At 36.9% G+C, this 27,060-nt stretch overlaps 1 protein-coding gene across 6 annotated transcripts in view; it reads right to left on the reverse strand.

Moving 5' to 3' along the window:
* The window catches only part of DLG2 (discs large MAGUK scaffold protein 2), a 2,103,489-nt gene that overhangs the window by 299,520 nt on the left and 1,776,909 nt on the right, over positions 1–27,060 (reverse strand). For all 6 annotated transcript variants that reach the window (XM_040489720.1, XM_040489714.1, XM_040489717.1 and 3 more), the window contains one exon: positions 17,182–17,284. In XM_040489720.1, coding sequence (XP_040345654.1) covers positions 17,182–17,284 — 103 coding nt within the window. The remainder of the gene's footprint in view (positions 1–17,181; positions 17,285–27,060) is intronic.

Here is a 27,060-nt window from a genome sequence, read left to right on the forward strand (position 1 = left end):
GGGCAGAGAGAGAGGGAGACACAGAATCGGAAACAGGCTCCAGGCTCTGAGCCATCAGCCCAGAGCCTGATGCGGGGCTCGAACTCACGGACCACGAGATCGTGACCTGGTTGAAGTCGGACGCTTAACCGACTGCGCCACCCAGGCGCCCCTACATATACTTTTCTATGGCATTTGTACTTTTTACATTAAATGCTTTGTGTAGAGAGCTTTAGAAACTACTTCCATTTGTGATGTCCCAAATTTTATCCATTTAGTTGAAATTCAAAACTGTTACTATTTTTTGTAATGACCTTTTCAGATGTCTTTCTCCTCTTCCTAATCACAGTTCCATTTAAACCAAATGACATGCAGAAATCCTCACTTCAGTGGTAATCTGCTTTCTTTTTATATCCAGTTTTAAACCATAATCACCACTCTCTTCCTTCAATTGCTCAGACACTTGGTGTATTTTATTAAGCAGCCATCTTGCTAGATTTAGGAAAAGTGCTCTTTTAGAGCGAAGGAGAGTTCTAAAGCCCCAGGGCTTAGAACAATGTAGCTCCACAGATTCTAAGACTAAACATATAACACATTTAATGAGGCTTTGGAGAGAAAGTGCTATCAAATTCATGAACTTGGCTTATACTAGTTGTATAACCATGAACTTTTTCTCCTTTCTAAAGAAGTGGGGAAAAGGAGAGGGCAGTAACTGAGATCTGACTGTTGCCACCCCCCCCCCCACACACACAAGATGTGGTTACCTACTGTCTTCATGTTTACCTGTGATTTTCTGAGTCCTTTGAACAAGTTCATTCCTTAACATATGTGAACATTTCAGGATAGTATAAAGCAAGAACCCTCTTTTGCCTCCATCTAACACTTATCATGTATTTTTATTATCATCATTTTATTATCATTTAGAAATAGTATCAGCCTCTCCACATGTCCCAACCCATTTTCAAGATTCTCACTAGCACCCAAATCTTTACTGATTGACTGAGTCATTCATCAAACATTTATTGACTGTCTACTATGTTCACTCCCTTCCCCCATGAAACTCATACTCTGTGGAGAGACTGGATGTTTGTTTACTTGAATTACAAGATTGAGGGAAAAAAATGCAACAATATTAGACACTGAGCTGGCACGGAGGAAGCAGTGGTATTGTACTGGGGATGCAGTGGTGCAGCCAGGAAGGCTTCCTGGAGGAGATGATCTCTAGCTTGTTCTTTGATAGAAGAGTTTGTCAAGTACACAGAGGAAGAAGGGAATTCTGGGAAGACAGAAACTAAATCACAGAGGATGAAACATCAAGGCCTGTTAGGTGACTTTGCAATTTGGTGTCAGTAGAATATAAAGTATAAGGAGAGGTGTAGCTGGAGACGTGATTTTCCTCAGATATTTTATTTGTATCTTATTTGTGGTTTGTTCTAGAGTCTCAGGCTCACTGTAAATTTTTACTTTTTTGCTTTATATTTAGGAAATACAAAGCTATAGCATTGCAATGAGAAAACACAAATTGTGAGAGAAATTTCACATCTCAGAGAAAAGAACTACAATAATGCATACCTAATGTATCAATGTCATCAATAATCACAGAATGATCAAATAAAGGATTGACAAGAAAATTCTCTTTCTTTGCTTCCAATAAGAAGATTAAATATTCCTTCATCAGAAGACTATTTGGGAATGTTTTCTCCTGAATCTGGAAGAGGGTTGAAAATATTTGATTTTCCTTAGCAGTTTTCTCCACACATTCTCCCTTCCATGACCTCCTTGACACCACTCCCCCCAAAAATCTTCACAGCTTCATCTCTTTGGACTGAATCCCCTGTGTTTTGATGATGTTTGTGTAGACATTCCACTTTCATTATTTCTCACTAATAGTTCCCCAGAAGAACTATTTCTCTTCAGTTTTATAGATAATTGTGTTTCTTTTAAATACACTTTGTGTTTCTGCTGCTTATTGCTAAGTTATAACATTGGGGGTTGTTACTAGAACCCTAACATTCCTCCATTTTCTTCCCAGAAAAATCTCCCATGATAAATGATACCTGTTTTTAAGAAATACATATATGTAAAAGAAAACAAAAATATTTAAAATTTGGATAAAGTAGGGTATGATTATTTACATAACTAAGAAATCAATCACCTTATAAAAGAATCTTCTGAGTGACCTTAAAGAGGAATTTATGTATTCCCTATTACAAAATCAAGAAAGATTACAAATATCTTTATATGAAGATATCTATTATATGAAACTAGGTAATTCTTGCACATATTTCCAAGGCAATAGGGTGGCTTTAACCTTGATTATAGATCCCTTCAGACTCCAGTGACCTCTTTAAAGTATATTAAGTACTCCAAATTTTTCTAGGAAAAAAACATACCAGTTAATAAAGAACAATTGCGTGAAGGTTTCTTTTGGAACTTGTGATCCTTGGCAATTTACATAGCACATTGGGTATTATGATAGTCACATTGAAAGAAAATCTAGTATTTATAAAATTATTTCTGTACTGGGAAAATATCTTTTTTTTTTTTTTTTTTTTACTGGGAAAATATCTTAAGGCGTGAGAAATAGTGGTGCCTGGTTGGTTCAGTCTGTAGAGCAGGAGACGCTTACTCTCAGAGTAGTGAGTTCAAGCCCCACATAGAGCTTACTTTAAAAAACATAAATTAATTAAGGCATGAGGAGCAGATATAAATGTTGCCCAACTCAAAAAGAAAAATGTTTTGTTCCTTAACTCTTCAGGCTATTAGGATTTTTTTTTTTTCTCCTTTAAAACCTGCAAATAGGATTTAACTATATTCCTTTATGGTTTCAGTTTGTTTGTATTTAAAAAAATTGTTCATTAATTAAATGGCTGCCTAGAAGGGCAAGAGGAAATGAGATTGAGTGGTTGAGAGGAAATGAGTAGAAGTAAGACTTCTCAGTGTATACCTTTTAATACTATTTTGATTTTTTTTTTTTTTTTTTGGGACAGAGAGAGACAGAGCATGAACGGGGGAGGGGCAGAGAGAGAGGGAGACACAGAATCGGAAACAGGCTCCAGGCTCTGAGCCATCAGCCCAGAGCCTGACGCGGGGCTCGAACTCCCGGACCGCGAGATCGTGACCTGGCTGAAGTCGGACGCTTAACCGACTGCGCCACCCAGGTGCCCCAATACTATTTTGATTTTTGAATCCATGTAATTATATTACTATTCCAAAACAAAGTTAAAATGACACGCCATCAAACATTCACCCATCACACAAACATGAATATGTTTTCTCAAAATGTGTTTATCAGAAATCCTGATAATTCTAGATTGATTCAAGTATCCTTATTTGGATAAAAGAATTATAAAACAGTATGATGCTAAAGAACATCTGAAGAACACTATGAAGCATGAGAAACAGAATCAGAGGACCTGCGTACAAGTTCAGCTCACTTATGACAAGCATGACCTTGGCAAGTTACTTAAATTCACCAAGCTTCACATTTGTTACGTATGAAATTAGAGTGATGATATTACCAGTCTATTCACCTCTTGGAGTTGTGTAGATTGCATGAGAAACATATGCGAAAGCTCTTTGTAAATAGAAAAGTCTTAAATGTGTGCTGGTTAATATTTTATATTTGATTTTATGTTTCTAAGACTTACAAAAATGCTCAAAACCAGTATGAGATTCATTGGAGTAATGCCTATTTGAGTGCTTAATTTTTTGCTTTCAAATACCAAACAACCAAAGGAAAAGAGCATTTTTGTCTTGGGCAGCCCGGTCAGCAGCAATGCCAAAATCAATGTTGGGACCACATAATCTACTCTCATAGATCAATTATGTTTTCAGCATGGAAAATCAATGTATGGGAGCTCTAGTTATCTAACGTGACTCCCAACAGGCATCTCAGTGGGAGTGAATTTGCTCTGCCACTGCAGCTCAAGAGCGATTGCAAGGCATGAACATTTGTTCAGCTTATTCGTTCATTCATTCACAAATGTTTACTGAATGCCTACTATATGCCAGGCACCATTCTAGGCCTTGGGGACAAAGCATTAGGCAAAACAGGTAACACTTGATGCTCTGGTGGAGTCTACATTCTAGTGGAAAATTAAGTGAGATTATAGCTCTTCTGGATCCTAACCATACACATACCTTCATTCTAACAGCTTTTTTTGCCTTCTGCTTAAACAGCTTAAAACTGTTTTTTTGGTGACAGATTTCATGTATCCAACACCAAACATGAAAAACAAATAAAGTCTGCTCTGGGTGGAGGGGGATTGAGACCAGGGCCCAGCCTGTTTCTTCTGGCACCCGCCACCCTCTGTTCCTGCCATTTTGTCACTGGACCCCAGGACTCTGCTGAGGACAATTTATTTGACATGCCCACATAGGAAGTTATTTCCATATAAATTTCCACATGAAATCTCTTAAAAACCTGTATCCACAGACTCCCAAGGGCTTTTGAAACTTTCTTTCCCACTCTGGGTCCACTTCTCCCTCCGTCTCTCTCTCTCTCTCTGTCTCTCTGTCTCTCTTTCTCCACATAATAACCATATATTGTAGACTTTCTGGTCTTTCTGATAATTACCATAATAATGATATACCACTCACTGATGATGTGCTATTTGTCAGGAACTGTGCTTAGCATTTTACATGCACTGATTTACTTAATCTGCAAAATTGTGCCAAGAGAAAGGTATGAATTTTTATTTTCCAGATAAAGAATGCTATTCCAAGAGGTGAAGTAATTTGTTCAAGGTTATAGAGCTGTTAATGGTAGAGCTGGAATTTGAACTATATCTGATTTCAAAATAGGAACTCTTAACAACTACTGCTTACCAAACTCTGTGAAGCTCTTTGATCTTGTGTGTTCTTAGGTAGTTCTAAGTATAATGCAAATGTCTGATTAGAGTCAGGGGTGGGATGTGGGGGGTGGGGGGTGCGGAGAGCACTGTTTATTCAAATAAGCTTGCTGAGGGGTTGTGATACTAGCTGTCATTTATTGACGACCTTATATATTTTAGACGCTCTACATCTATTTTCTCCAATTCTCCCAGAAACTTTGGAAGGTAAATATGATTATCTCTATGTTATAGGTGAAGAATTTCAGGCTCAGAGAGGTTATCAGTCACTTAAGGCCTCAAAATGTAGTAAATAGTGAGCCTTCCACCTGCCTTTGTACCACACCTATTCTCAGAGCTGAAATGCAGGCCCCCAACTGCCCCATATTTTGAAAAGAACAACACCACAAACTTAAAAAAAACGGAATTCACTCAACTAGCCTTGCTCTGCTCCCGGGCCTATGGTCTATGACAACCCAATATTGGCCTGTCTCCCTTCTTGATCACATCTCATTACTAGAGTCTCTCTGATCTGCCTGTCTGCTGACCTTGCCTAGCTTATCGCTATTTCCCCATCTGACTCTTTTGTCCCTTCTGTACCTCTGTCCTCTCTCTCTCTGGGTACATGGCATTTTCCCTTTATTAGATTCTGCATATCCCCTCCATTGCCTGCCTTTTTCTCTCCAATTCTTTTATCACCATGTGACTCGGGTTCCCTTTTCTTTCTCCTTTGAGAAGTAGTCTAGCGCAATGGCTGTTCTGGAATCTTTCTGCCTGAGAATGACTCCTTGCTTTACTCTACTGGTTAGTTGTCTGATTTTGGGAAAACTACTTATGCTTTCTGAGTCCCAGTTTTCTCATCTGTAAATGAGCAAATGGGTGATGCAATGGAACCTATATCATAAGTTTTTGAGAAATCTAAATGTGTAAACATATGCAGAGATTTTAGAATGTCATCAGACATATGGTGACTGCTCCATACTAGTCTTAATTATTCTCTCTCTTGCTACCAACTCCCTGTCTTTCTTTTTCTGACATCTATATTTTGTTCTGCCTTAGCTAAAATAAAAAACGTGAAGAGAGAGTTCCTATAGAATAGATATATTTATTCATTGGCATCATTCTTTTATTTTTTATATTTATGAAAATTTGAAAATTTTTCATATGAAACAATTTCATATTGAACGCCTACTATGAACTAGGCCCTGTATTAGGGACTAAGGTATAAGCTGAATAAACATGCTTTTCCCTGACGGGTTTATTTGTCTTGTAATTGTCAATAATGCTGTGCCATATTTTAATGAAATGGGTGAATTTATATATTTTAATAAGCCAACATGTATGGCTGTTGACTTTATCACCAACTTTCCCCCCATTTTCCCCCTGAGTGTGTCTGCTCCTCTCCACCAATTATGCCACAACTTCTAAGCCAACCACCACCATTTTACCCAGATGAGCGCTTTTTAACCGGGTCTTTCCCAGCATGTTTGGCACTTTCTGGCCTATTCTCTTTTCAGCAGTCAGAGCTATTTTTTTTTTAGAAGAAAAAATCTGATCCTGCCAGCCTCTGGCTTAATACTTTTCAACACTGTTGCTTTCAGGAGAAAGAACCAAATACCAGTCCTCCATAGTCTGCCTACGCCTCCCTCTTTCACTTCCTTACGCATGGTATTTCTCCCACTTTCTCACATACGTTTCCCTCCTCTTCCTTACAACTGCTTCTTCTGCCCTGCTTTGACAAATTAATGCCTACTTACCCTTCAGATTCATGAAAATATTATTTCCTTGGGATGCCTTCTTAAGCCTCTATCTAGGTCAGAGTTTTTAGTCTGTTTTGGTTTGGTCTGGCTCGGTATACTCTAAGAATATACGTGAATATGTAGACTCTGAGAGTCTAGATCTAAGTCCTTTTCTTTTTCTAGAGCACTCACCTGAGCTTGTATGAACCACTGGTGTGTGATTTTATTCTGCTAACTGTAGGTATATCAGGGAAAGGGTCATGCATAATTTGTTCATCATTCTATCTCCAATGTCCAGGTCAGTGTGTCACTCACTGGAAGCATTTAATAAATATCAGCTGAATGAAGACTGACTGAAGGAATTTTTGTTCTGCCTTTGCTTTATGTCCCCCACGTGTCAGCAACTCTTATTAAGGAAATAAATTACCCTTAGCTGTGGAAACACGAATATGAGAAAACAGAGTGAATAAAACAAGATTATCTTGAACCAAAGTACAATTTGAATACTTTTCTTTTATAGCTTAGTCAATAAGTCTACCAGGAATCCTATTTGGATTAGGAATCTCTATATATATTCCTAATAGGAATCTATTAGGAATGTATGTATACATTAAAGATGTATAGTTATGTTTCCTGGGTTTGGCTTTCCCATTCTGTAGTTGCTACTACTTGTGATTCTGAGAATTAAATTCAGAATTCAGCTTTTGAATTTATCAAAAATGATTTTTTCTCATATTATTTCTTTTTACCCCCAATAAATCTGTTTCCCAACTTGGTAGTTACATTTACTTTACTTTATGAAACTGATTAAGATTTTGGCTATAATGTGTCTGTAAATGAAGAGATCATATATAATAAATTGTTAATCTTAAAAGCCCCAACAAGTAACAAGTGTTTCTACTTGAATTGAATTTGAAGCCATTATTGGGGGGGGGCTCAAATTCTTTTAAACACAGAGAGAGCAATTTCCACAGATATAGATCTCTCTCCCCTTCCCACCAAGTGGGTGAAAGCAGAATTTCCATGTGTTTAAAATGTGAGGAATAAAATGAGAACACTCAAAATTACCTGCTTGCAATAATTGTTCCTTGATGACATATTCTAATTTCATAGAATGTCAGCCAGAAAGAGCCTTAAAAATAATCTCTCTAACCATCTTAATTAACAAAACAGAGCATCACTGTTTAGAAAGTGATGTGGCTTGGGCGTGGTTAAAAAGCATTGGCTGTGGAGTCAGGGAAGTAACAAGAAAAATGTCTCATTACTCATTAGTAAATTTGAGGGTTGGCTTATATACTGGGATTTCCAAACAAATGTGGAGGTGAACTACATTCTTTACTGAGAATATGGAGTAAGGTTAGTAGGTATTTTAGATGTTTTAGCCAGTATTCCTCTTCTGCTTGTCTCTGTGGAACATTCTTTAACAGTTCTCTCATGTCCTGAAACTCCTTATCAGTGGAGGATCTGTGTTCATCTGGTAATACTTGTATAGTCAAGAATATGATTAGGACCCTTTATTTCCATGTATTTGATCTGGGTGCTGCTAATTCAAGGGATGGATCTAGGAGATCTTTTTGGTTGTCAAAATGTCTCTAGCACAAAGATTTATTTAGCCTCTTTCAGTATTAGTGAGTGAGTGCATTATGTCACTGGATGCCAAGGGTCCTTCAAAATATTATAAAATCATAAGATGAGACACCCAAAGATCAGTATGTTTAATTATGGGCAGAGATGGTATAACAGTAAGGGAAATGACATATATCAGCTTTGTAAATATTTTTAGCCCCTCTGATAAGAGTTTGAAACACTGGATTCCCAGGATAAATAATTAGGTCAAAAGAACTTTTTGAGTCAGGAAGTGATATCTCACTTTGTCCCCATTACATTACTCTACGTCCAAACTGGGGTATAAGCATGGAGAAAGATATGCAGCATCATTAATCACTGAGAGAGAACCTCACATAAATCTGCAGACTCTGTTTGCATGAATCATCTTTTCTGTTATATTCTGTGATGTTATGTTTTAGTTGGAGATTGGGGAGTTAAAAAAGCAACTGGGAGAAGGGTAGGAAAAAGATACATAAGTAGAGGGACATCCTGGGAGATTTCTAGTTGCAGGAGGAGGCAGTACGTGTTGGTGGAGCCTGTACCCATATGAGAGAGAGTTGTGGAGAAAGACACAGCTAAGCAATAAAAATTCTAGAGTGATATAAAGTTGTATGTAAGCTTCCTTCCTAATATTTTGGTAAAAATTAGAATATGTGAATCAAATTAATTAAATCAGATTTAATGCAACATATTTGGAGATGATATGTGAATATCATCTAATGTGAATATCATCTAATGTGAATATCACTAAGGATGAACTGATTGATGATGGATGGATGGATTGACACATGGATGAAGGATGCTGCATGAAGAAGTTAGGGTAGGAAAGAGGAAAAGCATAAGATATTTAAAAAAAAATTAATGCTTAATTGTTTTTGAGAGAGAGTGAGAGACAGAGTGTGAGTGAGCGGGGGCGGGGTAGAGAGAGAGGGAGACACAGAATCTGAAGCAGGCTCCAGGCTTTGAGCTGTCAGCACAGAGCCCCATGCAGGGTTCGAACTCACAAACTATGAGATCATGACCTAAGCAGAAGTTGGACACTTAACCGACTGAACCACCCAGGTGCCCCAAAAGCGTAATATATTTGAGCTGTTTCTTGAAGTATCAATACTCCCCGATTGTGGTTATTTTTTAAATTAATAGTAATTGCTTACACTTTGAAACCTCTCATATATATCATTCAATTGCGATACATGAGTAAGAACAATTAACAAGAGTAATAAGCTAGCAATGAAAGTGAAATTATGGGCATGAGAATGCCCTGAGGTTCCATAAGAATTTTTCAAATCTCTTCTGTTCATAATAATCTAATTGGATTAGATTCCTTGGGCTAGTTAAGTCATCAGCCATGATGAGCTACTATAGTAAATTAAAAGAATTCAGGAATTTACTAGTTATTGAGCTAGCCTCAACTTTAGCTAGCCTCAACTTTAGCATCTATGACAAGTTTTAAGATACCGAATTAATTTCCTATGTGGATGTTGACTGAGCCTCAGTTCCCCCATCTGTGAAGCTGGACAAGGTGATCATTAAGGATTTTTTCAACTCTTAATTTCCATTTCTCAGTGATTCTAGGTAAACTGCACAGAATACATCAAGTTAACCAGATTTTGTGTTTTTTTCTTAAAGAATGCAAAAAAATGCAAAGAACAAAGGTGCAGTATTAGCAACAAGATCTTCAAATAATGGGATTTATACTTCTATATTACTTGGGGGTCATGTCTTTCATCTAGAATTCAGTAACTGGAGGGTTCTTTCTTTTGAAAATATTTTATTCATCCTAACTTTTTCTTTTCTAAGGGAGAAAATGAAAACTCATAAAGATGAATAACTAGCATGAGGTCACACAGTTAGGGGTAGAGTTGGGACTAGAATACTGGTCTTCTCTTTCTAGTCCAGAGTCTTACACATTACTTTCCATTCCAAAGCTCATCCTGAATGTTCCCTGATGATAGTGATGCAATTTCTGACCAAGACCTCCACCTGGACTTTATGAATATTGCCTGGGTATTTAAGATGCAGTTATTTGCACTGAGAAAATATCTCAACATGCCACAGCTGCTCATTCATATGTATAAACTTATGTAGACATTGATTTTAAGAAAGAAATTTAGGTTGAATTAAGTAAGCTTCTTGGATGTTGTATATACTTTCACTTCTGGGAACCTTTAGGTACAGAAGGTATCTATAGTTTTTCAGAGTAAATTACATATTCATTTTAGGTTTTCACCACATCTTTGACCTTATAGAGAAATAGATGATGGTGTCCAACTATGGTTTAAGCTTGTGACTTCATTTAGAGTAGTAACCCAGAAAAATATCAGAATTTCACTTCATTCTGAAAAGAATGAGTACTTTTCTTTCTGAATTAGTTTCATAATTTAAAAGGAACAAAAAAGATTACTGAAATGAGCTTCTGCTTTAAAATATAATAAGTTCCTTAAAGAAACTTTATAGTGATGCCTTAATAACTTTCTTTTGATCCACAAAGTTGACCATCAGGATGGAGTTCAATCTTACCTCATCCCAACTCACTGCTTCTTTACTCTCTTGCAGAGAAGCCATAATGAAAGGGAATGAAGCCTGAAAAGGTTCATTGTATCACGAGATGAGGAGTTCTAGCAAGACTTATGAATTTGCTTGATAATCTATACTTAGAGGGGAGGTAGAGGCAAGGTAGAGGTGAATGACACATGAACTTCTTAGATTCCCTGCAGCCTGACCTGTCCCTAGTACAACCACTGATGCATGACCAATCATTGAGTAACACCTGCCAGAAATCAACCTTAGCGATGTAGCCTTATGTGACATTGCCTTGTACTCCAGGTAGAGGGAGTCCAACCCCACAGTAACAAATCACAATTTCTGCAGGGTCCTCAAGTATTCTAGTGCAGTGCTTCTCAAACTAATGTACATACAAATAACCGATGGATCTTGAAAAAATGTAGATTCTCACTTAGGAGGCCTGAATTAGAGCTTGAGATTGTGCATTTCTACCAAGCTTTCAGTTTTTATCAATGCTGCTGCTTCACAGACCAGAGTTGGCAGACCAAGACTCTAGAATAATTCATTTCTTCCCCCGATTCCTGTATGGCTTCCTCTCAGATTTCTTTGAGGTCTCTGCTGAAATATAAACTGATTAGCTTGGCCTTCTATATTCACCATACATTTCTCTGTTACTATCATTTTCACGTTTCTTCCTATTTATTTACATTACTTATCACCATCTGACAAATTGACTATTTATTTGAGAAGGATTTTTGGTTCACTGCTTTATCTTTTCCCAAAAACAATGAATAGAGCATAGTAAGTGTTCAGTAAAAATATCTACTAACCAAATTAAAGTTTAAATGAACCACATAGCCACTCAGTCACAATTTCATAAACCAGGCCCTATTTGAAGGTCTCCAGAGAACAGTTAACTCTGTTCTTTGAGTTTTTCTTTCAGGAACTCAAGTATTCTATGAGAGAATAAAAGGTGGATAACCAGGTGTTATATGGAAGTGTTGAATCACAATATTGTATACCAGAAACTAAATTGTACGTTAACTAACTGCAACTTGGATAAAAACTTAAATGATGGAGAACCTCAGCCCCTCTACTGTCTACTCAAATCCCTGCTCACTGATGGGGACCTTGCTGACTGATCACCTCTTTCCTACTTGCAGGTCTTTGTGAAACCCTTTCTGTGTCCAAAACAATGCCCTGAATAGTCAGATTAAAGGCAAAATGATATTGGTAGCTTTCATAGGAATATGTTGGTCTCCATTTTGTGCTTTATCCAACAATTTATACTGTTCACTTGGTTCTCCATGTGAATATCTGGTAGCTAGCTTATGATTTCAGCCCTAGTCAGTGATCCCACAGTAAATCTAGGTATTATTATATAGTGAGAAGGCAACAGATGCTATAAAGATTTGCCCCTATCTGATTTGGGAAATGCTGTGTTAGACCCTTTTTGACCAATGTATAATTAGGATATAATCAATGACTTTTAAAAATTCATCAATGGTGTTAAAGTTGAGTTTTTGAATTTTATTGTTTTTAAAAAAGTTTATTTTTGAGAGAGAGACAGAGAACTCAAGCAGGGGAGGCACAGAGAGAGAGGAAGACACAAAACCTGAAGTAGGCTCCAGGCTCCAAGCTGTCAGCACCGAGCCCAACATGGGGCTCGAACTCACTAACCGCGAGATCATGACCTGAACCAAAGGTGGATGCTTAACTGAGCCACCCAGGCACCCCAAGTTTTGGAACTTTAAAAAATGTTGGAGCTTTAATAATTTTTGTTTGTGTTCTATTATAGAAAAATAGCTGTAGTTTTCTGCAATGCAGGAGAAAGGGAGACCATCCAATAGGGTGAATTTTTTTTTTTAAGAAAAGAACAAAAAGGCATCACATAAAAACTGCATCAATGCCACATGTCCAATCTGGGGATTCATTTACCATTTCTGTAACTAATATAAAAAACCCACGCCATTCATTCAATATTCATTCAACAAATATTTCTTAAGCACTTACTATTATTTGCCAACACAATGAAGATATTATATTGCACCTCTAAAACAAATGGAGATCCATTTGATAACTCTTTAATACAGCATAGTCAAATTCATATTGAGCAAATTCTCACAGGACATAAAATGAGTGATAAATGAATTATCGCCCTCTAGAAGCTTACTTGAGTCGGGAAATGCACAAATTATGTTAAGGGACACAAAAACTATCTGAATACAGGTCTAAAGAGTTCAGAGACTGAATCAATCAACACTGACTTAGCAGATAAAAGAGGACCTCATAGTGGAATTGACATCTGCAGGCCCTCAAAATGAGTAGGAATCCTATTGGTAGAATGGGCGAAAAGGGAATTCCAGGGAGAGAAACCCACACGAGCAAAGGCACAGAAACTGTTCAGGACCAAGTGTGGGGAGCAGAAAGCAGTCCTGTGTAGCAGTGGGAGGGCTATAAAAGATGCTGCTGCTGGGTGATGGTTGGGTTAGTGGGGAGGGAACATGGAGGTTGGCTGGGACTATACTGTGAAGGGCATGGAGTTTGTGCAGAGGCACCTTGGGCTAATATCTTTTTAGAAAAATAATTCTGAAAGCAATGGGGAAGATGGCTATAAAGGGATGGGAAAGGGATATACACTTATATATATGTGGGCCAGGGAGAGGGCAGACATTATGTTTCCTTTTTTGAAGTAGTGATGGGAGTAACTTCACTAACTGAATATAGACAATTGAAGTTTTATACAAGAATTAACTTCCCATATTGCTAAAGTAGGATTATTCTTTAAGTATCAGATAAATGATCCTCTTAAAAAAAGAAATAAAGAAAATAACTTCATTATTTTCTTCCTAATATCAATATAATACATGTTAATTTCCAAGTAAACATGTGATAGAAAATGGATTTTAAAAAAGGCTGGTATAAATGAATCACAATCATACCACCAGAAAGAAACATTGTTTGTATGTGACTCTTCAAATCTGGCTTTAATTCTACTACCTAGGACTAGACATTGGATAAGATTTGATGATGGATAGAGTAATTTAGATAACAGGGATTAAATTACCCCAACTTTGGTCTTACTCTGCACAGTAAAACTTGCCAAGGAAGACATTTATTGTTACATTATGATAATTATAAATTATTTATAATTATTTCAAAAATGTGCTAAGTCTTATGAAAAACAGATTTGGAAATGGTTTTATATTTTGCAACACATGCTGGTTTGGCACATATTTTCTGCTTTGAAGCCAAAATGAAAAAATGCAAGTAGTGAAACTGAATCATTCCTCCAATCTTCAATCATCTTCAGTAGAAACTGAATACTAAAGAAAGGTAAATTTTATCTATCAGCTCAGCAACTCTTTAAGAAACACTAATAACAAGTATAACATAGAAAATTGATTTGTCAGTGAACAAAATATAGGTTGTGCGTCTGCACACATGGAGCTCATGATCTTACTTAGTTTAGCAAGATATTTTTTTTTCTTCCTGCTCTTCAGAATAGAAATCTCACCCACTTTTAAGAGTCTGGCTCCATTTCCCTATTTCCTCATTTCCATGAAGTACTCTTGTACTGTTTTGGCTTCTGCAGGTTTAGCCCTTCTCTGACATCCCAAATTCTTAGAGATGGTGTCATTATTATACAATTTTGGTTCTGTGTCATCAGAAAATGATTTCTGTTAAATGTATCTAAGTTCTTTCTCCTCAGTAAGATAAAAAACAAACAATTCTTAAAGACAAAGACTTGGGATATGAGTCTGAAGGGCCAAATTTTCTGAATATCTGGTAACATTGAGCAAGGAATCTAGTATACTCCCGACAAAAGCATTTTTATGTTTTGAACTGAAAAACTTATTTACTGGAAGCCTGGTTCTTGAACCTACCAAAAGAGATGTAAATAAAATTTCTCTTAGCATGGACATCTCATAATCCTGGTGCAAATGAAGGGGATCTGGTGAGAATTTCCTAATGGACTCTGATGGAATACTTTTTTTACTTGTTATTTTAAAGGCAAATTGTTCATTATTTCCTAAAAATGTCATAGAATTTAAATGTTCCTAAATGATCTAAACAATAATCCAATCAGTTTTCCATTTCATGTAATAGTTAAATTAAGGCTCAGTTACACATTAAATTTAGAAAGAGGGGAAAATGATTGCTTGATGTTACATTACCCCATTTCCAACTGATTTAAAGCTGTGAAAAATTACAATACAGTTAGACTATTAAAATAGGGAAGTCATTCTGTGAATCCTATCTGCACTTTCGCATTTTGAAATAAGATTGTTTTCATTTGCACATTTCTTTAGAAGCACTTTGAAAATTGGTTTATATGATTTATAAGATTTGCTTTGAATAGACATCTTCACAAAGCACAGCATAGTATCCAAATTAAGTACACTGCTTAAAGGAAACAAAAGCTGTAAGGAAGCTTAAGATGAAGATTAAAGTTGATAGAATGATGACATTCTTATCTTTTACTGTAACCTTTAAAGTTAAAAATCACTCTGTTCAAGGTCACTTGAATGGCTGTCTTCACTATCAAAAGCTTCTAATTGTTGTAATTCGTGTTTGAGATGAAATTTTTCAGAAATGGGAAAGCAGCCTGGGTATTTATTGCCATGTGCCAGGTAGTGGTGAAGGGCATAAAGTCTGAGACTGAATGAAAACAGCTACAAAGAAAATGGAAAAGTCCCATGTAAAAGTTCTTACTCTATATGAAGTAGAATTTGTTCATCAAATTATGCTAAACCAGATGTTTTTATTTTCTGTTTTACAACTGATACTTCTGGAGCCATTTATTCCTATTAGAAGACACATTTACTAATTTTTAAGTAGAAAGACTTTCAAAGCTGTACAGGAAGAACATTTTCCCTTGGTGTTGTCATCATCCATCTTTGATAATCACAAATCTCCTCTTCCCCCATTCTCTGTCCATATCTGGGCCAGGGCAATTGGAGAAAACATTTAATATATATTTTTATAACTTAATTGCAAATTCTAATTCTAAAGACAGGCAACATAAATGAAACATTCCAAAATACACATAGCACAATGTTTTCTTTATTCTCACATGAAATATGTGGTTGGCCACCATTATGGTAAATAAAATCTAAGACTTCACAAGCAAGATACAAACCTCAGTCTTCCAAAGAACAATAGACCAACTGACATTAAGAGAGAATCACTTTAAAAGGTCAAAGAAGCTCTTTATACCCACAGGCATAAAGGCTCTTCCTTAATGGCATCTTGTACTTCCATGTTTATCTGTTTAATAGTCTTCTCTGAGAGCTATGTGGGCCAAGGGTAATTAACTACATTTCCTAAAGACAGAAAGCACATTCCTCTTTTTTTCTTGTAAAAAGTCTAGCCCACTGTGGTGTGCTTAACTGCATTTCATTAACAAAGGAGCAATCTACATACAAATTTGCTAAAATATCAACCACACAATAGGTAACATCCCGGTTGTCTCATTGAGCCTCACTCTGATCACAGAAACAGATGTTGAAACAAACCAAAAAGCAGGGTATGGCTAATGCAATTTAGGATATCTCATCAGGTCTCAGTTGGCTAAGCCAATTTATGACATCTCACCATGTTTCAGGGTTTACAGTAGCATATGCTATACTATAGCTGAGAGTACACACACACACAAATCTACATCAAGGACAACCAAAAGCCGTGTTAGTGTTAATAAAAGTTAATGCCACAGAGAGAGACTGCTGATCATGGTCTGTTCTCTCTGTCCCCCTTGCTTCTGAAGGGATTCAGGACAACCACTCCCACCCCCTTGCCCCCACTGAATGTGCCACTTTGGTATGTGGATTTTGAGCTGAAGGCAACGGAGACCCTACAGGCTCAAGAGAAACTTTTGTCTCTCCTATAACTACATAGAAGGATCTCACCTGGGGGTCTTTCCCAGAACAATGGTTATTAGCAGAGATAAATTTTATCTGAGTGATCCATCTGTATATGTATAGCCAGGACAAATATCTAATTACCAAATATCAGTTCTTCTCATCGCCCTGTGAAATACAATCCTGTCCTCTAAGGTCCCAGACCCCACCCATTTCATAGTTCAGGATGACATATATATGTCATTTTGCCTGTCTTTGGAATTTCCATGCCTGTGTGGATTCCCCTTACATATGCTATTAAATTTTATTTTCTCCTGTTAATCTGTCTCATGTCAGTTTGATTCTTAGTCCATCTTAATGGTTTTTATACTATCCATTGCCGACAAAAGTGCCTACAGATAAGAATATAAATAAAGTTGAGGATAGTTTTTTTTTTTTTAAATTCATATTTCAAAGAGGACTTTCTAACTGATGTTTTCCTTGGAAGATTAAGGGTAATAAGGCCTCATATTCTCTGGACATGTAACACACATTTTTCAGGATAGGGGAGTTTTAAAAAACCTTGTTGGTATAGACTGGTTAATACAGATTACCAGATGTGGGTCTACATTCTCACAGAAACGTATCAGAACATTATAAGCTTAGTTTCTCACTGACCTTCAGGTTGGTATTGTGCTATAATCGTCACCGTCTGTCCAGCCCCCTTCAGTGCAGCTGCGGCCTGCTCATGGGATGCTCCACGGAGGTCAATGCCATTCACCTGGAAGAGGAAGCCAGAGAATTTGGGTATTTCATAAGGCCTATCATTCTGATAGTTGAAACATGCTTCTCCAAACTGAGAAGCTAAGATTATGTCACCTACCTCAAAACCCCTAACGTCCTACCAAGGCAGTTGAGTGTTACTTATCAAGTTTCAGGCTCTTATCAACTTTCATTTAGCAAAGATGTGAAATTTCATCTTGTGGCGTTTATAGAATGGTCTGACTCGGCTGAAACTGTCTATGCATGTCTACAAGAATTTTAGTATGTGCATTTAATATGCCTCTGTGAGTTTCCTAGATTTCTGGGGTGGATATGAGCCTTCAAAATTAGAGGAAAAACAGGATAATAAAGAGAGACACATGTAATGTACATAGATGAGTATGTGCTGACAGATTAATATATTCAGATGAAGTTCTGGGTAGATTGTATGAAATGGGGCTGGCTGCCTGCCAAATTCCTCTTTTTGGTCATATGCCTGGTCCTGTCATTCTGAGCTTGGTTAGACAGCCCTGAGCCTTGTTCCAAAATAAACCTGACTGCCCCATTTCTCATGTACAATTCCAGAATGAATTCTGACAAAATGAAATAAAGAATGCCTGGAGTTTATGTTGCTGTTGCTAACTCCCATTTTGGGGCCGACGCCCGAAGAAAAACAGAACATCTGAAAAACAAGCACAAAACTCTGCCGAGAGGGAAAAATCATTCTGAAGTCAAATTTAATGAGAAGTAAAAGCTAAAATCTTTCTCAAATCAATTCAGTCGAAGTCAACATAATATAATTACTGAGTGCTTTCCAACGACAGGGCTCTGTGTCTGCCCCAGGAGAGGGATCATGGGTGGAGAACAAAGGTGAACAAGGCAAGTCCCCAAGAAGCTTTTCTGCTTGAACTGAACACACAGAAAGTCCAGTTTTCTAACATACACAGAGCTATTCTTATGCAGTTGATGCCAGAATTCTGCTTCCTTTTATTTACAGAGAAGTTGGTTACCAACCATAAAAAATAGAAAAAAGAAATTAAAAAAATAAAAACATGACCAGCTTATCTGCATGTAAAACATAACATCTTATTTGGCCTCTCATCAATCCTCTTTGACAATGACACTGGGTGGTGGATAGGGAGTTGCCACTGTTTCCCCATGGGGTCTGGAATATTTGCAATCTTTTTTTTTATTAGGTTTATTTATTTATTTTTGAAAGAGACAGAGCATGCAAGTGGGGGAGGGGCAGAGAGAAAGGGAAAGAGAGAGAATCCCAAGCAAGCTCTGCACTGCCTATGCGGAGCCTGATGCGGGGCTCAAACTCACAAACTGTGAGATTATGACCTGAGCCAAAACGGAGAGTCAGATGCTTAATGGAATGAGCCACCCAGGTGCCCCATGGGGTATCTGTAATCTTTAATTCCCCATCCCAGCCCTCTCATAATAACTTTGTGGAAGCCTCCTTAACCACTTTTATAATTTTCCATGCCTCTTCCCTGGCTTTCTATTCTGGTGAAATCCTTACCGAATGCATTGATTACATGGTAACCTAGAGAAGTCCATTGATCTGGGTTTGGCCTGACTGCCACACACCAGCTGAGTGACTATCTTTTCAAGTCCTGAGCCTCAATATTCTCCTACCTTGGAGGGAAAGGACTGAGAGGCTCTTTGAGTGTAAAGCTCCTTTGAACTATAGAATTTCCAGATTTACTTGTTAGTAGATGACAGTCATTTCAGAGATTGTCTAGGCATGGATGAGTCAGACTATGACTCAGACAGCCGAAAGGACAGGAAAAGTAATTAGATGTAGGCTCCTGCCTACAGGAAGCTGAATGCATAAACTTCCTGGGCCAAATAATCTCTTGTCAAACAATTAGGGCTAACTTCTTATTAAAACATAATATAGGATCATGGTAAATGAATTCTCATGTTTCAGAAAGGTATCTAAGGAAAAGTAAAAAATTCCTCTTAACATCTGCAGTTCCAGAGGTAACCAATGTTAGCAGTTTCTTGGGTATACTTTTTAGAAGTCTACTATATGTATATGCACACACATGCCTTATTTCTATTTCTTTCTTTATATATGTAATATGTCTTCACATTTTTAGTTAAGTGAGTAGGATCATATCATATATATAAACTATAAACTGTTTCTGTTTTGTTTTTAACAATGTATCTTGGACATCTTCCATATCAGCTCCTGCTATTTTACCTTTTTAACAGGAGCCCAGCAATACACAGTATGGATAGACCAGCATTTTTTTCAACAGGATCCCTATTGTTGTTGAGACTGTGTCTAGCTTTCTGCTACTGCAAACACTTATGAAGGTGTTTCTGAAGGATGAATTCCCTGGAAATACACTTTCTGAGTATATTCCATAGATTGTATATGCATTATTTGTTTCTTTTAATTTGTTCTTAATTTTTCACATGATTATTCACTAAATAAACAGAAACTGATGAAGAAAGCAAAAAAGGGGAGGGGAGAATCTCTTTGCTCAAATAATATATTGATATAAAAAATAATGTATGTATATAATGCACATACATGAAAAAGCAATACAAAAAGCATACAAATAAAGTGGCCCCATCTTTTATTCTACAGTTATCCATTTTGATGGCTTCTTATAAATACTACCAATTATTCTTCTTGTTAATATAAACAGGTTTATAAAGTTATAATTTTAAAATTTTATACAAATAAGGTATTTTACACATAGCTCTATACCTTTATTTTTTCTACTTACTAATATATTTTAAAGAACTTTCTTCATTCACATATTCCTATACTTGTCTCATCCCTTTTTATAGTTATAAAGTGTTCTATTATTCATTATAAATTTATTTTACCAGTACAGGGTTGATAGACCCTTAGGTTGTTTCAGTATTTTGCTGTTACAAACAATGCTGCAATAAATATTATGTAACAAAAAGTTCTTGGATAAAGGGTATGAGTACTAAGTTGTAATAGCTATTGCCAAGTTGTGTCCAAAAATTTATACTCCCACAAATAAGATATGATTGACTTTCTTCATAGTCTTGTAAAAATTGCACATATCATAACATTTGGCCTTTGTCATTCTAATATGTAGACAATTGCGTTTTTAAGTTTTGCCTGTCTACAACTATGAAGTTAAGCATCTTTTTATATGTTTGCTGGCTATTTAAATTTGTTTTGGCATAAAATGACCATTTGCTTATTTCACCTATTTTTTATTTGTGTAGTTTGTTCTTTTAAAAATCTATCTGCCTCTTAAGAATATTAGTGCTTCATCTCAGATAAATATTGCAAATATTCTTTTCAGTTTGGTATTTGTATTTTGTATCATTGCATTGTAACTGTTAACTTTTCCCTGGTATGCTATTTCTTGCCATACAGAAGTTTAAAATGTTTTATATAGTCACATTTATCACTATGCTTTCCTTTTCAGCTTTTGAGTTTCGTATTATATCTACCCCTCTTCAATATATTTAACAAATTACTCAAATATTTTCTTCTGATACAATGAGTTTAATTTTTAGCCACCTAGTCTTTGATCTACTGGAATACATTTTGATGTCTGATGTGAGAACCACCCTTTCCTGGACCTTTCTCGTATAGCATCAAATTCTTACATATTTTAATATTCTAATTGTCCTCTGGATTTTTCTAAGTGCACTAAAGGGAGCATGGAAAAGTGGGAAGGAAGAGAATATATGGAATCACAGAGAACTGGGTTTGAATTCTGACTTGACCAGTCATACCTAAGTAACTTGGGAAAGTCACTTACTTCTTCAAATCTCAGCTTTCTTACCTATAGAATGGGTATAATATCTACCTCTCTATCAGGGCTGTTGCATAACATGAGACAATATCTGTAAAGCCCTTAACAGAGACCCTGGTACAAACAAGCATTCAGCAATTAGTATCTATTATTGCTGTCAGTATTTCTTCAGAGCTATGATTATAAGTCATGAAATAAAATCTAATGGAAATTAATTAATACAACATATATGGTTACTTTTTTTTCTATGAACACAGAATTTCAGTATTGGAAATGCCTTAAAAACTTGCTCATCAGCACTTACATATTAGCACATTAAAGATCATCCTGGGGGTACCTGGGTGACTCAGTCGGTTAAATGTCCAACACTTGATTTAGGCTTAGGTCATGATTTCACAATTCACAAGCTCAGGCTCCACATTGGGTTCTGCATTGACAATGTGGAGCCTGCTTGGGATTCTCTCTCTCCTTCTCTCTCTGCCCCTACCTCACTCTTTCTCTCTCTCTCTCAAGTAAATAAACTTAAAAAAAAAATCATTCCCAACAGAGTTAAGATAGAAGAGCAGCATGGAGACGATGAGCTTGTCTTGACCCTGAAATGCATCTAGATCAGCACCAAACCCTTTCGAACACCTAGGACACTGATCTGAGGATTAACACAACAATCTACATAACTTGAGCCACAGAACTTGGCAGAGACGTGGTATGGAGAGGTAAACTGGGAGAGAAAAGCTGCAAAGGGTAGGGAACTGATTTCATGGAGAGAGGACAGAGAAAATGAAAGGGGGAGAGTGTGGTGTATAAGGATCATGTAAGAAAAGCACTCACCCTGATAGTAGCTGGACAGAAAGAAAGAGAAAGAATGAAAATGCTAGCAGGGCACTAAACAAGAAATCTGTTTCCTAAAACCATTGACAGGGGGAAAAGAGAGGGTTTCAATACCATTCGGATTCTATAAACAGCAGAGCACAGAGTCTGAAATTCTAGACCTCCGTGCCTGGCAGTGTTCTGGTGAGGAAGTAGGATGAACCCCCCGGAGAAGGAAGCAGGGTCTGAGGGATCCACGCGCCACATGGGGAGAAGCAGTTCCCCTACTTAGAATGCATTTGGTAGAGGTCATAAGGCCTCCCCACAGGCCAAGGTCCCAGTGGACCCCAGAGAACAGCCATGTTTGCTGGGATAGGGACAAAGGCGCTAGAGTGCAGTGAAACCTGGCGCCAACTATGTTGTGGATTGCCATAATCTCTGAAGCTCTGCCACTGCCTGATCACATGAACATTTTTTGAGGGAAGCCAGCACCGGCCCATTGCTCTGCAAGACCCTACGCGCGAGAGTCAGTGTGGGTCCAAGCTGCGGGGGTCTCTGAAGTGTGAGGTTTTGAAACACAACCCCATCTGAGATAAAACTCTAGAGGGAGGTGCTGCCTGGCAGGCACACAGCTTGGATATACGGTAGAGGCGGGGAGCGGATAGAGGCTTGAGAGAAAGGAGACGTACTTGATTGTGAGTCCGTGACAGTGCAGTTCCTGTGCCTGAGACTAGGGAGCTGAGTGAAGCCATTTCCACCTCTCTGGTGTACATGACACACTGATCCACCCCAGTAAGCTAAGGAGTGCCACCTAGTGGAGAACGGAGCAGGTACACCAAGCCCAGCCCAGCTGCGTCCTCCAAGCACATTACCTAGAAGGCCAGCTCAAGTCACTCCACCGGCCTAATGTACAGACTATACAGGGCTTCGCAGTTTCAGTTCTAGGGGAAACTGGATGTAACTTAATTCAGGTTTCATTCTGTGTGCTGGCTCATTTATTTGTTCATTTTCTTTGCTTCTGTTTTTGCTTAAATTGTTTGTTTATTTATTTTTTTCTTCCTCATTCTTGGATACAAAAATAGAAAAAAATGTATTTTTTCTTTAAATTTTTTTAATTTTTTTAAATTTTACATTCTTTCATTTACTTTCTTTTATTTCATTTGATTCTATTTTATTATATAAATAATTTTTAATTAAAATTTTTTTCTTGCCTTTTTTTCCTTTCCTTTCTCTTTTTTCTCTATTCTATTTTTTCTCTATTCTTCTGACAACCAGACCAAAACATACCTAGGATCTAGCTTTCTTTATTTGATTTTATGTGTTGTTTTCAATTTTTTGATTTTAATTTTTTATTTTGCCAATTATTCCTCCAAAATGAAAAAATGAAGGAATTCACCCCAAAAGAAAGAACAGGAAGAAATGACAGCCAGGGGCTTACTCACCACAGACATAACCAAGATGTCTGAACTAGAATTTAGGGCCACTATAATAAGAATACTAGCTGAGGTTGAAAAAACCATAGAATCCCTTTATGTGGAGATAAAAGAAATAAAATCTAGTCAGGACTAAATTAAAAATGCTATAACTGAGATGCAATCTCAAATGATGTCACAATGGCAAGGATGGACACAGCACAGCAGCAAATTAGTGATTTAGAAGATAAAATTATGGTGAATAATGAAGCAGTAAAAAGAGGGAAACAAAGGCAAAAAATCACAATGTAAGATTTAGAGAACTCAGTGACTCATTAAAAAGGAATAACATCCAAACCATAGGAGTCCCAGAAGATGCAGAGACAGGAAAGGGGGCACAAGGTTTATGTGAGCAAATTATAGTAGAAAACTTTCCCACTCTGGGGAAGGACACAGACATCAAAATCCAAGAATCACAGAGATTCAACAAAACCTACCATCACCAAGGCATATCATAGTCAACTTTACAAAATACACAGACAAGGAAATAATGATGAAAGCAGCAATGGAAAAAAAAAAAGTCCTTAACCTATAAGGGAAGACAGATCAGGTTCACAGCAGACCTATCCACAGAAACTTGGCAAGCCAGAAAAGAGTGGTAGGACATATTCAATGTGCTGAACTGGAAAATATGCAGCCAAGAAATATTTATCCAGCAAGGTTGTCATTCATAATAGAAGGAGAAATAAAAAAGAGTTTCCCAGACAAACAAAACCTAAGGAGTTTGTGATCACTAAACCAGCCCTGCAAGAAATTTTAAGGGGGACCCTTTGAGTGGAAAAAAGACAAAACAAAACAAAAAAGACCAAAGCAACAAAGACTAGAAAGGACCAGTGAACATCACCAGAAACACCAAATCAACAGGCAACACAATGGTGCAAAAATCATATTTTTCAGTACTCATTATAAATGTCAGTGGACTAAATGTTCCAATCAAAACACATGAGGTATTAGAATAAATAAGAAAAAAAGACCTATCTATATGCTGCTTACAAGAGACTCATTTTAGACCTAAAGACACCTGAAGACTAAAAGTAAGGGGACGGAGAATCATCTATCATGCTAATGGTAGTCAAAAGACAGCTGGAGTAGCCATCCTTATATCAGACAAACTAGATTTAAAAAAAAAATTAACATTTATTTATTTTTGAGACAGAGAGAGACAGAGCATGAACGGGGGAGAGTCAGAGAGAGAGAGGGAGACACAGAATCTGAAACAGGCTCCAGGCTCTGAGCTTTCAGCACAGAGCCTGATGCGGGGCTTGAACTCACGAACCGCGAGATCATGACCTGAGCCAAAGTCAGATGCCTAACCGACTGAGCCACCCAGGAGCCCCTGGACAAACCAGATTTTAAAACAAAGACTGTAGGGGCACCTGGGTGGCTCAGTCAGTTGAGTGTCTGACTTTGGCTCAGGTCATGATATCACAGCTTGCAGGTTCGAGCCCCATGTCGGGCTCTGTGCTGACAGCTCAGAGCCTGAAGCTTGCTTTGGATTCTGTGTCTCCCTCTCTCTCAAAAAAATAAGTAAACATTAAATAAATAAATAAATAAATAAATAAATAAAAAATAAATAAATAAAGACTGTAACAAGAGATGAAGAAGGGCATTATATCATAATTAAGGGATCTATCCACAAGAATATCTAACAATTGTAAATATTTATGCCCCCAATGTGAAAGAACCCAAATCTATAAATCAATAAATCACAAACATAAAGAAACTCACTGATAATAATACCATAATAGTAGGGGACTTCAACACCCCACTTACAACAATGGAAAGATCATCTAAACAGAAAATGAACAAGGAACCAATAGCTTTGAATGACACACTGGACAGGATGGGCTTAACAGGTATATTCAGAACATTTCATCCTAAAGCAGCAGAATACATATTCTTCTCGAGTGCACATGGAACATTCTCCAGAATAAATCACATACTGGGACACAAATCAGCCCTCAACAAGTACAAAAAGAGAATATATCTTGCATATTTTCGGACCACATGGCTATGAAACTCAAAATCAACCACAAGATAAAATTTGGAAAGGCCATGAATACTTGGTGATTAAAGAACATCCTACTAAAGAATGAATGGGTTAACCAATAAATTAAAGAGGAAATTAAAAAGTACATGGAAGCTAATGAAAATGAAAGCACATCAGCCCCAAACCTCTGGAATGCAGCAAAGGCGGTCATAAGAGGGAACTATATAGCAATCCAGGCCTTCCTAACGAAGGAAAATAGGTATCAAATATACAACCTAACATTATACCTAAATGAACTGGAAAAAGAACAGTAAATAAATCCCCAAACCAGCAAAAGAAGGGAAATAATAGGATTAGAGAAGAAATCAATGATATTGAAATAAAAAAAACAAACAAACACAAAAAACAGTAGAACAGATCAATGAAAACAGGAGCAGAATCTTTGAAAGAATTAACAAAATTGATAAAGCCCTAGCCAGACTGACCAAAAAGAAAAAGGAAAGGACTCAGATAAATAAAATCATGAATGAAAGAGGAAAGATCATAATCAACACCACAGAAATACAAACAATATTAAGAGAATATTATGAGCAATTATATGCCAACAAATTGGGCAATCTGGAAGAAATGGACACATTCTTAGAAACATATATACTACCAAAACAGGAAGAAATAGAAATTTTGAACAGACCCATAACCAGTAAAGAAATTGAACCAGTAATAAAATATCTCCCAACAAACAAGAGTCCAGGGCTGGATTGCTTACCAGGGGAATTCTACCAAACATTTAAAGAAGAGTTAACACCTATTCTTTTGAAGCTGTTCCAAAAATACAAATGGAAGGAAAACTTCCAAACTCATTCTACAAGGCCAGCACTACCTTGATTCCTAAACCAGACAAAGACCCCACTAAAAAGGAGAAATACAGACCAATTTCCTTGATGAACATGTATGGAAAAGTTCTCAACAAAATACTAGCAAACTGGATCCAGCAATACATTAAAATAATTATTCACCACAATCAAGTGGGATTTATTTCTGGGATGCAGGGCTGGTTCAGTATACACAAATCAATCAGTGTGATACATCACATTAATAAAAGAAAGGATAAGAACCACATGATTCTCTAAATAGATGCAAAAAAGCATTTAACAAAACACAGCATCTTTTCTTGGTAAAAACTCTTAAGAAAGTAGGGATAGAAGGAACATACCTCAAGATCATAAAGGCCATAAATGAAAAACCCACAGCTAATATCATCCTCAATGGGGAAAAACTGAGAGTTTTCCCCCTAAGGCAAGAAACATGACAAAGATGTCCACTCTCACTACTGTTATTCAACATTGCCTAGCCTCAGCATTCAGATAACACAAAGAAATAAAAGGCATCAAAATCCATCCAAAAAGCAGGAGGACATCAGACTTTCACCCTTCACAGATGACATGATACTCTATGTGGAAAACCCAAAGATTCCAACAACAACAAAAAAGAAACCCCGCTAGACCTGATACATGAATTCAACAAAGTTGCATGATATAGAATCAATATACAGAAATTGGTTGCATTTCTATACACTAATAATGAAGCTGCAGAAAGAGAAACCAAGGAATCGATTCCATTTACAATTGCACCAAAGACCATAAAATACCTAGGAATAAACCTAACCAAAGATGTGAAAAATGTATACACTGAAAACTATAGAAAGTTTATGAAAGAAACTGAAGACACACACACACACACAAAAAAAAAAAAAAAAAAAAAA

Source organism: Herpailurus yagouaroundi, unplaced genomic scaffold, assembly GCF_014898765.1.
Source record: "Herpailurus yagouaroundi ecotype Mexico unplaced genomic scaffold, PumYag 180, whole genome shotgun sequence".
In the NCBI taxonomy this organism is placed as follows: domain Eukaryota; kingdom Metazoa; phylum Chordata; class Mammalia; order Carnivora; family Felidae; genus Herpailurus; species Herpailurus yagouaroundi.